General features: G+C 45.2%; 6 protein-coding genes across 6 annotated transcripts; 5 read left to right on the top strand and 1 right to left on the bottom strand.

The window, feature by feature from the left end:
* Window positions 1–238: 238 nt before the first annotated feature.
* BHQ10_002444 (uncharacterized protein) lies at window positions 239–2,133 on the top strand (the record flags this gene model as incomplete). The annotated part of the gene is made up of 5 exons (XM_040874591.1): window positions 239–1,263; window positions 1,313–1,437; window positions 1,488–1,600; window positions 1,654–1,783; window positions 1,841–2,133. The coding sequence occupies 5 exons, from the start codon at window positions 239–241 to the stop codon at window positions 2,131–2,133; spliced, it is 1,686 nt and encodes a 561-aa protein (XP_040730949.1).
* Window positions 2,134–3,703: 1,570 nt separating this feature from the next.
* On the top strand, window positions 3,704–4,680 carry BHQ10_002443 (uncharacterized protein; the record flags this gene model as incomplete). The annotated part of the gene is made up of 2 exons (XM_040874590.1): window positions 3,704–3,905; window positions 3,962–4,680. 2 exons carry the CDS (start codon window positions 3,704–3,706, stop codon window positions 4,678–4,680), a joined length of 921 nt encoding a protein of 306 aa, XP_040730948.1.
* Window positions 4,681–4,733: 53 nt separating this feature from the next.
* BHQ10_002442 (uncharacterized protein) lies at window positions 4,734–6,069 on the bottom strand (the record flags this gene model as incomplete). The annotated part of the gene is made up of 5 exons (XM_040874589.1): window positions 4,734–5,041; window positions 5,104–5,203; window positions 5,261–5,430; window positions 5,511–5,691; window positions 5,794–6,069. The coding sequence occupies 5 exons, from the start codon at window positions 6,067–6,069 to the stop codon at window positions 4,734–4,736; spliced, it is 1,035 nt and encodes a 344-aa protein (XP_040730947.1).
* A 1,264-nt stretch (window positions 6,070–7,333) lies between these two features.
* BHQ10_002441 (uncharacterized protein) lies at window positions 7,334–9,250 on the top strand (the record flags this gene model as incomplete). The annotated part of the gene is made up of 1 exon (XM_040874588.1): window positions 7,334–9,250. The coding sequence occupies one exon, from the start codon at window positions 7,334–7,336 to the stop codon at window positions 9,248–9,250; it is 1,917 nt and encodes a 638-aa protein (XP_040730946.1).
* An 836-nt stretch (window positions 9,251–10,086) lies between these two features.
* On the top strand, window positions 10,087–11,915 carry BHQ10_002440 (uncharacterized protein; the record flags this gene model as incomplete). Its single annotated transcript, XM_040874587.1, has 6 exons — window positions 10,087–10,284; window positions 10,352–10,411; window positions 10,472–10,763; window positions 10,820–11,088; window positions 11,139–11,419; window positions 11,636–11,915. The coding sequence occupies 6 exons, from the start codon at window positions 10,087–10,089 to the stop codon at window positions 11,913–11,915; spliced, it is 1,380 nt and encodes a 459-aa protein (XP_040730945.1).
* A 710-nt stretch (window positions 11,916–12,625) lies between these two features.
* BHQ10_002439 (uncharacterized protein) lies at window positions 12,626–14,824 on the top strand (the record flags this gene model as incomplete). The annotated part of the gene is made up of 1 exon (XM_040874585.1): window positions 12,626–14,824. The coding sequence occupies one exon, from the start codon at window positions 12,626–12,628 to the stop codon at window positions 14,822–14,824; it is 2,199 nt and encodes a 732-aa protein (XP_040730944.1).
* Window positions 14,825–15,144: the final 320 nt, after the last annotated feature.

The following is a 15,144-nucleotide window of genomic DNA, read 5'->3' as shown; positions in this document are numbered from 1 at the left end:
ACAAAGCGCACAAATCATGACATTGCCCACAATATAATCCCCGGAAAATGGCAAAACGTACACATCCCCAGATCGAGGCATTTGATGCTCGTCGATTACTTTATTATCGACTCACATCCCCAGATGAACTATCCATTTTGCATGCTCGGGACACAGCTTCCATTAAGCATGGTCTTCTTCTCTGGACTTCAGACTCAACCTCAAGACTACGAGAATCTTCGTGATTTAAAACCGCGTTATGCCTCACCCGTCACATGATGGTGTTCCCGACGGAACAACGAGTGCTCATGTCGCTGACGGTGATTTTGAGAAACAGGAATCCGAGGATGGACGAGATGACGCCAGCCGACGAGTGGCTGATGAAAAACGTACATCAGATGGTGGAGTAATTCTTACGGAATCGGATGTGTATGACAAGTTAGGATTTACATTTCCCTTCTGGAAAAAATGGGGCATCCTCAGCGTGATTTTTCTCGTCCAAGTATCAATGAACTGGAATGCTAGCTTTTACGCTGGCGCAATCACTGGATTGTCCAAACACTTCCACATTTCCAAGCAAGCTGCGCGTGTGGGACAAATGATTTTCCTGGTCTGTTATGGATTTGGTAGTGAATTGTGGGCTCCATGGAGTGAAGAGATGGGCAGGTGGCCGATCATGCAGCTCAGTTTGTTTTTCGTCAACATCTGGCAAATACCTTGTGCTCTAGCCCCAAATTTTGGTACAATTATAGTGTGCCGAGCTCTCGGTGGTCTATCTTCTGCTGGTGGTTCGGTCACCCTTGGTATGGTTGCTGATATGTGGGAGCCCGACGATCAGCAATATGCTGTCGCTTTCATCGTGCTTTCGTCCGTCGCTGGATCGGCCTTTGCACCTATTGCAGGAGGCCCAGTCTCGGAATGGCTAAGCTGGCATTGGAATTTTTGGATTCAATTGATTATCGGTGGTGCTGTCCAAGCCATTCATCTCTGGGTTCCTGAGACACGCTGTAGCATTCTGGTGACTCGCGAGGCTCAGAGACGCCGCAAGAGAGGCGAAAATGTCTACAGCTACAGTGAACTCGAGAATACAAAATTCCAATGGAGGCCTATCGTCACGGTCTGGCTTCGACCGTTCCTTATGTTTGCCCGAGAACCAATTGTATTGTGGCTTTCTTTGCTGTCTGGATTTTCCGACTCTCTGATCTTCACTTTCCTTCAAGCGTACCAACCAGTCTACCAGCAATGGGGGTTTGGAGACGTTCGAGTAGGTCTTTGTTTCATTCCGTGAGTATCAGCGAGGTTTTCTCAAAAGATCATGGCTTACTTTGGATAGTATCATCATTGGATACGGGATTGCGTATCTTTCATTCTTACCATGGATCTACAAGCATACAAAGATACGGAAACGAGACCCAGATGCGCTTCAACCGGAGTCTCGGTTATATTGGCTCTTATGGAGTAAGTCGTGCCACAAGCCAGGAAAGAGTTTACTGACACTTAATTGTTAGCTGCACCGTTAGAGACTATAGGTCTGTTCGGCTTCGCCTGGACCAGTTTAGGTCCCCCTCATGTTCACTGGATAGCGCCAATGATATTCTCCACTTGTATTGCAATTGCAAACGTGTGTTATCTAAGGCATCCCAATCCTTTACGAGAACTTACTGACTTTTGTAGTATGCAATCTACATGGCTACAATTGATTACATGGTTGCCTCATATGGACCGTATTCCGCTTCGGCTACCGGTGGAAATGCATTGGCACGAGATTTCCTTGCAGGTATTGCTGCAATGTATTCAACTCCCAGTAAGTAAAAATGATAATTCTTTGGCAAGACAAAAAGACAAATTTAACCAACTATAGTGTATGAGAATATGGGCACTACATTACACTTGGAATGGCCGACCACCCTACTAGGCTGTCTCTGTATCTTCATCACCGCTCCGATCTACATCTTTTATTGGTTTGGTCCAAAGATCAGAGAAAAATCCAAATTTGCCCAAGTTCTTGCAAGCGACCGCCGAGCCAAGGGAGCCAGATCCGTTCGCTGCGGTTCAGAGACCCAAGGTGCGGAGGGTACTTACTTGGGCTCGCAGAATGCTCACACTGGCTCTTTCCGTGGCACTCGTGCGTCCGGGTCGGGGTGCTCTGCATAAGAGGTTAACCTTTCGTTCGAGTCTCCTAGTCCAATGAGACTTTCGTGGTTTAAGAAGAGCTTACCCACCACGGCGTATGAAGAGAATCACGACTTCGGGGGGTGCATTGTTGGTGGTATAAAAACGATTGACCGACCAACTTATATATGGTGAATGCCTTCAGAACGATGCAGGCACCGCATGGCTTGGAAGAAGGAATTACAAATTGTCTACATTATATATCAATTTCTGTCTTACAATACTAAATTGATCTTGTACTAATAGCTACAAACAGGGTCTATAGATGAATGCCAATTTTCTAATTCCTATCTATGTGATCTATTGACATCAAAATCTAAGACTGTGACAGTTTTCAAATAGAAGCCAGTTTTCTTAATTCTTCGATTCGTGACGCTGAAACCCACTACCAGAATGCAACAATGTAGCAAGGGATCCCAAAGAACAAGTCGTCATCAAAATTGGACCCCATATCGCGGGCACAAACCGTCCTTGAATCAGAGTCCTTCGCACAGAGACATATCGAAATATCCCATATCCGAATGAGCCGATGCTGATTGTCCAGCAAAATTGGCTCGCTAAGATGTCGCTCTGTCCGCCTGCAGATGATGATTTTTTATCGTGATTATCCTTGTTGGTCTCAATTGCCGCAGGGTTTAGCTGTTTTGAGATGGTGATAGTGTTGTTGCTCAATTGAGCATTGTATTTGTTGAAAACATGATCAATCATCCCTAAGCGCCCCAGGGCAAGCGCCATGGCGGCAAAAGCGAGGCCCATGCGAGTCCATGATAGGAATGTGCGCTCGTTGGCGAGATGATCGCGTAGTTGGGATCCGTTATTGAGGACGGGTTTGGGGAAGAGAAGTTGGCGGAGGCGAGTTATTATTGCCATGTTCACTTTGAAAGTCTTTTAATGGTTGGCCAATGTGTTGGGCAAAACTCAAGTATCTATCTCAGACGCTTAGAGTATTCCGAAGGGTTGTCGTGATGGATGTGATGGGAGTTGTGATGTTGTCAAGAAAAACAAAAACTACCCAAGTACAAAGAAGCCCGGAAGTGTTCTCGGCCGGGCTGATTAACGGCCAATCGAAGCCTAAAGGCGCTCTCTAAAGCGAACCAATCCTGTCCATTTTTAACTTCGAGAATTTATTGTGACTATCTCGATCTGATTTACCCGGCCGACTCGTAAATTATGATGTACTCGATTGAATCGGTATAAAGATTGTTAATCGGATTGGCGAGCTTTTAGAACTATTCAAGAAGTCGCCGGTCTCGGGATTTTCCACGGAGGTACTCAGGGAGGACCCAATCAACGGCGACTACGCCTATGGACACTTCGTTTTTACTTTGTGATTTGCTTCAAATGGCGATGAGTTTGGATATGTAATTATAAGAGGAGATGGATGCCGTTACAAAACTGCATTGATTGGCAATATTTTGTGGGAACCATCGCGACAAAGTGAGCTGTGGGCATTGCACGAAAAATTTACTCTGCATCGACTTGCCTGGCTGGATCAACGAATCTGAATGATTGGCATTATAGCTTCGACCAACCTGGTTGATCTGAGATCATCATGTCTAAAGCCTCGGAGAGCCCATTCAATTCTTTGCTTGTCTCTCCCACAGAGCTTCATTCGGCTCTTTCCAATGCTTCTTCATCMCCCCGCCGCATCGTCCCAGTGGCAGTGGGGCGCGAATCGGGACTGAAATCTTGTGAAGCCAAACAAATTCCAGGCTCTGTGTATGAAGCTCTTTCCACAAAACTTGAAAGCATATGTCAGTCCAGTGATAAATACAGTAGCTAACGAAAAACAACAGCTTCTTCAACGTAGACCATGTGCGCGACACCACCTCCGCATATCCATTCATGCTACCTTCACCATCCCACTTTGCCGTCTCTATGACCAAACTTGGCATTCGAGCTGACGACATACTTGTAATCTACGACACGCTCGAAACGGGATTCTATTTTTCGCCTCGTGTGGCGTGGATATTTCGTCATTTTGGACATGGCGATGTTCATGTTCTGAATAGTTTCCCGCTGTACGTGGAGCAGTGTTATGAAGTGCTTGAGGGACAGAATCTGGGGGTATTGGCAGCAGGGGAGACTTATCCGGTGCGAGCGCTGCTGGTACCTAATGATGTGGTTGACTTTGACGAGTTGCGTACATACCTTTCCGCCGGTGGAAGAACGGAAAGTAGTCAATTCCAGATCCTTGATTCGAGACCAGAAGGCCAATTCTCTGGATCGGATACTGGGGGTGCTATCGTAGGGCATATGCCTTCAGCAGTGAATGTACCGCTTGGCTCGTTACTAAGTACCGATAAAAGCCTGCTTCCTGCTTCACAACTAAAGGAGTTGTTCGAAGCAAAGGGCGTGAAAGAGACAAAACCTGTGATCTTGACATGTAATTCGGGTACGACAGCCGCTGCATTGGGATTGGCATTAGATGTGAGTGGTTATCAGATGTCGAAGAGGCTTTATGATGGAAGCTGGTTTGAATGGAGGGACAAAGTGACCAAGAATGAAGGACTCATCGTCGTGGATTGATGTATTTCTTCACCTCATATACTTCAAAAATCAAACATAGAACGTTGCATAATCTAAGAACTATAAGTTTCAAGCCCATCCTTGACAGATTGCTCCAATGAGATCCAGCCAGGCTGTCCAAACCACTCCTTGAGTAACTCCTCCGCCCTCTTCGCGGGTGGTACCACACTCAAGTCGTGTCCTTCATTCTCTGGAGGATTGGGAATTTTGTCGCTGTCGGGACGATATTTGCGAAGAAGATTGATAATGTCGGTCCATCGGAAAGGGTGGGCGAATGCGAAGAGGCGTTCGGATTTGACTTCGGGGTCGAGGAGCGCGATGGCGTGGATGCGGGCTACGTCTTCGACGTTGACGTAGTATTCTATCAGCGCGACATAATTAGCATTCATAAGGGCATTTGGAAAGGAAAATCTCGAGATTTACCAGGTGGCACAAGGTCCATTAGCAACCTGTTCCCATCCACAAGTCCCAAGATGTATTTTCCAGAAGACCCGTTAAAATTGGGATGAAGGAAACGTCCAATCTAATGTTCAGAATATGTCAGGAGAAGAGACAGCCAATCCGGAAAGTCGGTACATACATTCATATTCGGGAGAACAGCATTGAAAACGAAAGGAGGGTTGTTCTCCTTGACCCATTTGTGTGCAAATCGTTCTCCTTCAGTCTTGGAAGCACCGTAGACATACATCGGGTTGCGAGTCTCGGGGGTACCTTCCCATGCGATTTTGACTATTTCGTCGTTCCATGAATCTGCATTTGTTTGTCAGCGAGCGACGTTGAATGAGATCGTAGGGGGTTGATATTAGCTGGGAACGAATGCTAAAACTTACCTTCAGTGATGACGATTCCCTCCACGTTGGGCTTTGGAAGAATAGCTGCTGACGAGGATGAAGTAAGGACGACCCTCTTGATAGACTTTTGCTCGGCTGCTGCTTCTAGCATAGATCGAGTGGCAGCGATAACATTATTGATCACCTTGTCTGTCTCTGTACTTAGAGATAGATCTGAGGCCTAGATCAGATGTATTCAGCGAATTAGCATGATAATGTAGGTGTTGTCGCTCGCACCAAACGTGTGGAGCAAAGATCATTTCAAATTAGGGCTACTCCATACCACGTGAATAAGCCCGCTGACACCACCCAACACCTTGACCAGAGACTCTTTCTGGGCAACATCAGGAACAACCACGCTCTCATATTTGCCAGTGCCGTACTTTGTTGTAAAGTACTCATCGAGCCAGGGTTTCTCAGCACGGATGGTGCCTCGTACAATATATCCCAAGGACAGGAGGAGGTCCACAACGTGTGAACCAATGTAGCTGTTGGCGCCGGTGACAAGGACTAGCTCCCCGGGCTGGAGAGCGGTGGATTTCTTCAATAGAGCAGGCATGATGAACTTTAGGACTATCTAGTAGGTACTAGGGATATGTGATATTTTTCTGCGGATCGTTCGTTTCGACGGGTGTGTCTCGAAATATAACCTTGCATATATAAGCGAGGTGCACGAGGTGCATGCATCGCTTTATATACTTAAGCTGCTAGAACCTGACAGGTGATTATCCATCAAGCGAATACATATGCAGCATTTTCGTCCGTCTCTCTGGACACATTCGATGTAATACAATTCGAGAAAAGTGGACCAATTCGACCGAAATTGAGACAGCGGCGTCATGAATCAAGCCGGTTGTATGACCGGAACTCTCAACCCAACCATGATCCCGAGGTCGGAAGTACAATGCAGAATAGCGATTTTGATTATTTGATTTGCTAGTTAACTAGTAATTTGAGTGATTGGTAATTGCTTAATCATTTTACGTGGGGTCTGCGAGATTTTATACATTGTTATGATACATGTGCTAAAAATAACTGCACACGTTGGCAAGGAAACGGTTAAGAATGTGTAGCCGAACACCCTGTAACTTGGCAGAGGCAAAGAATTTAGTGACTTAGGGATACTGTGTCTATGCTTCGCTAAGCTTTTTTATATTCGTTATATTTTTTTCTAGAGACAGAAGCATGAATTCTACTTCGTTGAAGGTCGAAGAATTAACTTAAAGACGAGATTTTCGTGTTATGATTTATAATCACATTACAGGGGCTAGCTATATGCGGCTAGTATGCGACTGCTCTCACCAATTTGTGTGTGATATGACAACCACATCCTTTGGACTGATATGGAGTCATTTGACGATTATTAGGGTCATCTAATCATAGTGTATCGTATGTTGCAAGATAAATATTTTGTCAAAGTGGTTTTCCTATTTAGAATACACTAGTCACATTGTGTCTCTTCCCTTAGTCGTGGAAGATATTATTTTTATTACCACGTGAGTCAATGGCAACTGTTGGCCATATTTTACACTACGCTAGAACAAAATCTAGTCCGTGGATCTGTCTATTTGACATATATTGGTGTGATTGCAACATCATTTAACGTACTATTTAATACGATCTAGAAGAAATTCTGACAGCCTACACTCTCACCGCACCATTGAAGGCAGTAAAGTTGTTGCCTACAAAGTCCAACCCGACTACAAATGAAGTACAACATCATCTCTTCATAAATAAGCATTGACATATAAAAAGAAAAGAATAGAGAGCTGCACGACATCTCTCCTAAGTCATACCTAGGTATCATTGTCCACTTACTTGAAATGTCGAGAAACATTACCTCCCAGCTACTCGACCTTGAGTTACCGACTAGCGTCAAGCTATCTCCAGACGGCCAATCCGTCGTGTATTCGGCAAAATCAAATTGGAAAAAGGACGATCACATTTCGTCCATATGGATTGGCGAGATAAATTCACCAAAATCGGCATATAAGCTTTTAGATGGCACCTTCAACGACTACGAACCGCGATGGGCTCCAGATGGCCAGTCCATTGCATTTCTTTCCGATCGTGGAGCTCGTGGAAAATCGTGTGCTATATATACGCATCACTTGAATAGTTCTCAGGAACCAAAGGCACTCACTGCAGCCACAAATACCCAAACGATCGCGAAATTTGAATTCAGTCCCGACGGAAACTTCATCGCTTTTCTTGTTCCTTCAGAGGAAGAAAAAAACCCTGTTGTCCATGTCTGGAATGAAAATTGGATATACACTAATTTAAAACTACTTGATGTCAGGAGTGGTGACATCAGACTCATCTCGGCGAATTCGTTGCATGTGGTCGATTTCTCTTGGAGTGAAGATGGAAGTCAGATAGCTTACGCCACTCACCGCTCTCCAGATATCGAAAGTGAATGGCTTCATGGAACCAGTATCTGGACAACTGAGATTGTGGATACTGATGTGCAGTCTCGCAAAGTCTGTCATATACCACGCGAAGTAGTTGACATCAACTGGCTCAATTCCGAGCTGTACTTCATAGGTTTTAGTACCTTGACAGATGATAATTCGGCAAGATCTGTTTACTACATTGATATGCAGGATCCAGAAGGTCGGATAATCAAAGCTGCACATGGCGATGATGACTGTGCGGAAGGTCTGCGAAGGGTTGGAAGTAAGCTGCTGGTGTATGTGCAAAAAGGAATGGAGGACCAGCTGAGACTACTCGACTCCGATATCATATACAAGGAAAAGAAGTGTATCTTGGCATTTGACGCGATTATGGACACTGCTGGAAAAATCTGGGTAGCATTCGTGCAGGGTAGCGTTAACCGACCACAAGAGGTTTTCGAATTCTTACCTGCAGGGGAACTGATTCAACTCTCTGACCACGGTAGAGCATGGACGACTGACTTTTGTACCCGAAAGTTCATTGAATGCCCAACACTGGATGGTAGTGAGAAAATTGAGGGCATGTTTATCAGTCCCATTGCCAAAGCTGGCCAGAAGATGCCAACCGTCGTGCTCCTCCACGGAGGTCCCTACTTGCGTGTCACTGATTCCTTCGACTTTTTGAACCATTTTTTCATGCCTCGATTGTTACTCGAGGGATTTGGAATCCTCCTCCCTAATTACCGTGGAAGCTGCGGTCGTGGTGATAAGTTTGCAAGATATACGACGGCCGGTGTGGGTGTTTATGATGCTCCAGACATCATAGCTATGACACAGCACGCCATTAATCTGGATCTTGCGGATCCATCCCGACTGCTCGTGGCTGGAAAGTCTCAAGGTGGATTTTTGTCGTATTTACTGTCCGTACGTAACGGTGCACATGGCCTGGGGTGGCATTTTAAAGCAGCTATTGCCACTGCAGGTGTTACGGACTGGGACGCAATGGCCATGTCATCAGATATAGGGTACATTGAGGCTGGTATGGCAGGRGGAGCACCGTGGAGACTTAGCAAAAGCGATGTAAAAACCCGCTCTGGTTCGGCCTTATGGGAATTCCGCGATGCAGCAGAGAAAGAACGGATACCTCCAATTTTGTTGATACATGGCGAAAACGATATCCGTGTTCCAGTCTCCCAGGCTATAGGTTTCAGACGTGCCTTAGAAGAAGCAGGTTTAGAATTTCAGTGCGCAATATACCGCGGTGAAGGACACTATTTCCAGAAACGAGCGAGTGCTGAGGATCTAGTGGAAAGGATTGTGCGGTTTATTACAAAATATCTTGTCTAAAATATTACAAAGCTTGGTCTGAAGAATAAAAATCGCACGACAATGTGCGAAGTTTGATCGGCAATCAGGAGGTGTGTATGCGATGACCGATTTTATCGGTGCAGATACCAACCGTAATCTTCAATTTGCATATATTACATATCGCTATCTATACCCCCGCTGTGAGGTCAAACTAGCTTCACTGACGTCGGCTGGAATTCTTCGTGAAGCCCATCCTGTACGCAGCTATTACAGTCCGGAGAGTCATAGGAGAGAGCAATCTGACCTGTAATACAAAGTTAAGATCTCCAAAGGTGCTTGTTTTGGACAATATACGAGTTGAATACTCACACCGCATCACAAATTATATATTCAGACTTTGTGTTTTCAGAAAAAAGATATTTCAAGCATCTTCTTAATTGAAGAAGACCGGCGGAAGTTCTGGGATGTGACTCGAGAAATGCCCTGGACATGAAAAATTGAACATAATCGGACAAGTAGAATATGCGAGTATACTAAAAATTGGAAAAACGACCCAGCATGCTTGGTAAAGAGTGGCTTATATCAAATGTTGAGTAGAGTTTTGAAAAGAAAGATGGATGATGAAGAATGATGTTTCTTTGCCAGGAATCAGGAGGCAGAAATCTTGAGCGAGCTCTGATTGGCTGTAAGCTGATACCATCATGTGATACCATATCATGCTTTCTTTGTTTTGTTTCGTTCTTGGATCTTAGCCTGTTCTTTATATCCGATCGATCTCCAAGTATTGGCAATCAGTTACATCCATCGACCGATCACCTGCTTCTACACGCTAATGATAGCATGTCTTGCTGGGAGCTATTCGAATCCACGTCAACATGTTGAACGACATCGAACTCGAGAAGTTGAACAGTGACTTGACATCCCTCACGCAAACGAGTAAAACATACCAGAACAACCTGCAACTTGCCCTTGAAAGTTTTCATGATCTTCTCGAGCGATATAAATCCCTCAAAAGTGACTACGAGGAGGAGAAGGCTGGACGTGAGAGATACAAAAGACAGGCTAAAGCTCGAGTAAGTCTGAGCAACTTGATTCAATTATGATTATTGGACATCGACACTGAGCGGCAAAATTCATCAGTCCCTCATCCAAGAACGCAATCCGTTTGTGCTTGTTCTTATTGATGGTAATGGCTACTTGGTAAGCTCTGCTTTTATACCAAGAGACTCTATAAAGTATATACCTTCTGACAGAATCTAGTTCAAGGAAGATTTGGTCAGAGCTGGTGCAGAAGGCGGATTAAGAGCTGCGCAGTTGTTGAACAATGCGATCAAAGCAGAACTACCCCCTGATATACCAGATAATTGTCGCATTATGGTCCGCATATATGCTAATATTCTTGACTTGAGCGCTGTCCTGGCTCGTGGCGACCTTGTTGGAAAGGAAGCTCGATCCTTGTCAATGTTCACAGCATCTTTTACTCGTGCACAGAACTTATTTGATTTTGTTGATGTGGACGCCAAAAAGGGAGGAGCAAAATCCAAGATCAAAGGTACCCCCAGGAGCAAGTCAATACGTCCCGTTTCACTGTCGACTGATAGTATATAGAAAATTTTCGTCTGTTTATCGATAACCACCAATGCAAACACATATTTCTCGGAGGATGTCACGACAGGGAGTACATGCCGATGTTGGCCCTGTATCGAGATGAGAAAAATCGCGTCACTCTTATAAAATCTGCCAATACGTATCCTGAATATCAGACATTTGGGCTATCCATGAAGGACCTTCCTTCAGTATTTATGTCCACATTTATTGAGGATCGTCCATCGCCACCAATTGACCCTAACAAGCCCGTTTGTACACATTTCTCCAAGGTAATATTAGTAGTTGATGCAGCTATAAACTTAAGCTAATTTGTTTCTAGGGTATCTGTAAATTCGGCGTTTCGTGTACGAAATCACATCTCTCGGAAGAGTTCAAAATCAAATCCAGCGAAGACCCGCTCTTCAAATCACCACCAAAGAATTTGCCAAGCCTCCCCATTCACAAGAAATGCTATGCGATACTTCTCCCTAAAGCGAGCGGGAATACCACGAGCCGCATACCAGTGGATAAAGAGGGAGGTCGGATTGATACATATACACCACGACCCTCTGACGATTCATTCCAGAGATATAAAGACCTATCTCTGCGCCTTTGCAACAAGTATCATCTTTTAGGCAGTTGCAACGATACTAATTGCCCATTTGACCATGGCCATGTGGAACCGGAATTTATTGACATCATAAGATACCAGGCCAAACGGCGTCAATGCCTTCGAGGTCGCAGTTGTCGGACACTAAATTGTATCTACGGACACCACTGCCAAATTGATGGTTGTACGGGTGGAGGCTTTTGTAGAATGACTCATCTCTTGCATAGCTTTGACACGCGTGTGGCTCGCTGGGKCAAGCCAGATGACGATGCAGAGGACGAGAAATTCGAAGAAACACGCACTGATGACACTGGTAGTAGTAATCAGACCAACGCGAAAGATAAAGGGATCGAGGAGTTCGAAGCTATGTGGAATGGTACCGATGTTGCTCAGACCGACAATGAATCCTCCCAATCATTCTCAGTAGCGAATTCCACTAATGAAGATACGAGTCCAGATCTTCTGGAAGTTGAGGAAACAGCATCAAACTTTTCTATAGAGTGGTGAAAGACATGGAACCATTCGGTTCATTGGCAGGCAGGCGTTTACGGGAATGCTCAACTTTGCGGGATTCGAAATCTTGTCTTGTTTGTTTATAGATCAAGTTGGTACCTCTATCTGAGCGCTGTCATAATTCTTTGGATCGCACGTTCTCATATGATATTGATTGTGGGTTTTCGGTATTAATGAACTGTTTATCCTTGCCCCTGCGATACTGAGAGATGCAAATGAGCATTGCATGCCACGAGAAACGATGAAGTTAATGGAAAAGCAATAGATCAGCTTCGTTGCGAATTATTTTTTCTTAGATTGAAAATGAGGACGGTATTCCCTTCTTCGCTGTCTTATTATAGTATTTTGATTGATAGCCCTATACCATAGCCCTAATGGCCAGTAAATAAGATGAGATTAGGGCTGTCGTGGAATATTAGTAATATATTCATGCCGCTTTAACGTCCAGACGTTTGTACGGTACCCGCTTTCAATGACATGCCTGTATATCAATACTTAATAGTCCTTCGTGGCTGAAAGGCATCGTATCCTGAGTGTAAACTCAAAAATACCTCATTAACCAATGATATGTTATGTCCTTGTTGGTCATGCTAATTTACGAGTAGTTGCAATTGCGACTAGTGATCCATTTAGTTCCCTAAATTCCGTTCAAGAACCACCCGGATCTGTCGCTCGTCATCCTCCCTATTACTGGCGGCGACAAGATGTTGACATTCAATCATCTGAACGCAGACGCATTCGAGAATTCCAAAAAACCCAACGGTCGAAAGAGACCCCGTATTCGGGAGCCCGTGGCATGTAATCATTGTCGAAAATTGAAAGTGCGCTGCGATCGCAAGTCACCATGCAAGCAGTGCCGAGATCGTGGAATGGATACAGAGTGCGCTTACTCGCGTTCCAAAAGTCCAGTAGTTTCGGTCTCGGGGTCTGTCAGGCCGTTGGTATCTCCTCCAAGTACAGAGATAGATGTACTGACGGCACCCGCCTCCGATGGCGAGGTACCTCGCAACGTATCTACCGCCAGCCATGGCAATGGTGCCTTCAGAGGGTCTGATTACAAAACAAGACTGATTGGCGGCACCCACTGGCTAGCGGCATGTAATGATTTGCCTGTAGTAGAAGCCATGCTGAAGAAGACCGTCGACTTTCAACCTACGTGGAGCAATTTCGCGGAAGTAAAGTCTCTCCTTCGCGTGGCAAACTCGGTACCAGCAGGAGTGGCTGGAGCTGGTAATACGAAACTATGGCATCTCCTTCCCGATCGACCGACCTGCGAAAAATGGATTCGGCGATTTTACGAGACATATGGTAGAATCTATCATGTGATCGACCAGAACTTCCTGATCGGTCAACTGCAGAGGGTATTGATTTCACCCGTCGATGCCAATGAAGTTTACATTCTCAAGATTCTGTTGGTAATTACGATTGCCAAGCAGACGGACAAATCAGAGCGATTACGAGGGCGACTGATAATGCAAGAAGCAGAATGGCATATATATACATCTCCGCCGTTCCAAAAACCTTGTATAGGCGTCATGCAGGTTTTGTTGCTGCTGATTATTTTGAAGACTATCAATGCCTCAGATACTGACAGTATTCACGGCCTCTTGGGTATTATGGGGCTGACTACGCAAATGGCCTTGAGCATGGGTTTGCAAAGGGATCCGGCTTTGTTTCCAAATGTCACTCCGTACTATGCCGAGTTTCGAAAACGATTATGGGCGTGCTTCTTTCGATTGAACCTTGATTATTGCATCCGGAGCGGATCTCAATTTAGTATTAGATTGGAAGACGTGGATTGCCCTCTCCCGAGTTCTATCGATATTCAGACCCTTGACCAGGGAACCGCTAGAGAGCCAGTTCTCCTGCTGAGCCAGACGCAGCAAGCATCGGACCAAGCTTTCAACATCGCCGCTATGAAACTTGCCATGATGAGAGCTCCATTACAACAGCAGCTTTGCTCCACAACACCACAATTATCGAGCGAGGTACGCGATCAAGTGCGCGCCTCTTGCCGTAAAATTCTACGTGAGCTGCCCCCAAATTTGCAAGAGGGGGCTTCGTCATGCAGTCCAATCGAAAAACTTCAACAAGCCATATTGACCGCGCATGTACATGGCTCTATGATTATCATCACACATAATAATGTTCTCGGAGTTCTACCCCATAAATCACAGCGGGACGATCTCTATGAAGCATGGGACAATTCAGTGCCCATTCTCAACCAGTTACAAGAAGTGTTACAAGGCGACTCGGAGCTGTCTAGTGTGGCTTACCACTTTCTTTGGAGTGACCTTGCCCGCGCCGCATTGACTGCGTGTTTGGTAGTGTTTCGCCTGCGGAGCTTCACTCTGGGGACAATAGTCTCTAATTGTCCTCCTCCTACGCTAGTCATGTTCCAACAGCACTTATCAAAGTATCTTGAGTACTTTTCACATATATTAGCGGGGAGGTACCACCTTGGACCTGTCGTAGCAAAGACGAGACTTATCCTTGCTGTCACAACAAGTATCACCTCAAACCTGTTCCGCGACTTTGGCGACATACAACATGATTCCAAATTCATAAAACTCGGCATCGCAGCTGCTGAGGAGACTGTTACGGAAATGCAACGGTCTCTGAGGCGGGAATATCAAGTCTCGGCACCCTTGTTGCTGGAATTCAGTGATACTGCAAGGATAGAGACTGCCCTAACTGCTCCCCAGCCTTTGATCACTAATTGGATGGACCCTACACAAATTTCTGATCCCTTGACGCGGACTTTGTTTGCAAGCGACTGCGACTTTGGTCTGGGCTCAAAATCTCCGGACTTAGATTTGGAGTCCAGTCTTTACGCTATGGCACCATTTGAACCTACCTTGACAAATCAGTCCACGACCGACAGTCTGTGGGAAGATATATAAGTTTTAGGCTTTTCAGGAAGTCTTTACATGAAGGGTAAAGTCATGCTACTTACCTAGGTAGCCTAATCAATGAAATCAAGCTTGCAGATTCACTCTTCTTTTCCTTTGTTTACCATTTTTACGTTATTCAAGATCCAATCTTGGCTCATAAATGCTGGCATGTCCATTGTGTGCCTATTCTAATTGTAACAAGTTTGTCTCAGGAACAAAGCTGAGTCAAAGTTAGAGACAAGGACAGAAAAATAAGCCGGAATTTGAGTCGCAGGATGAGCCGGAAGGCCAGGATAGGTTTCTTACCTAGGTATAAGATTCAGTTTCAT

Source organism: Talaromyces amestolkiae, assembly GCF_001896365.1.
Source record: "Talaromyces amestolkiae strain CIB chromosome Unknown scaffold3.1, whole genome shotgun sequence".
Taxonomy (NCBI): Eukaryota; Fungi; Ascomycota; class Eurotiomycetes; order Eurotiales; family Trichocomaceae; genus Talaromyces; species Talaromyces amestolkiae.
The sequence above is the reverse complement of the archived record's forward strand: the minus strand, read 5'-3'. Positions and strand labels throughout refer to the sequence as shown.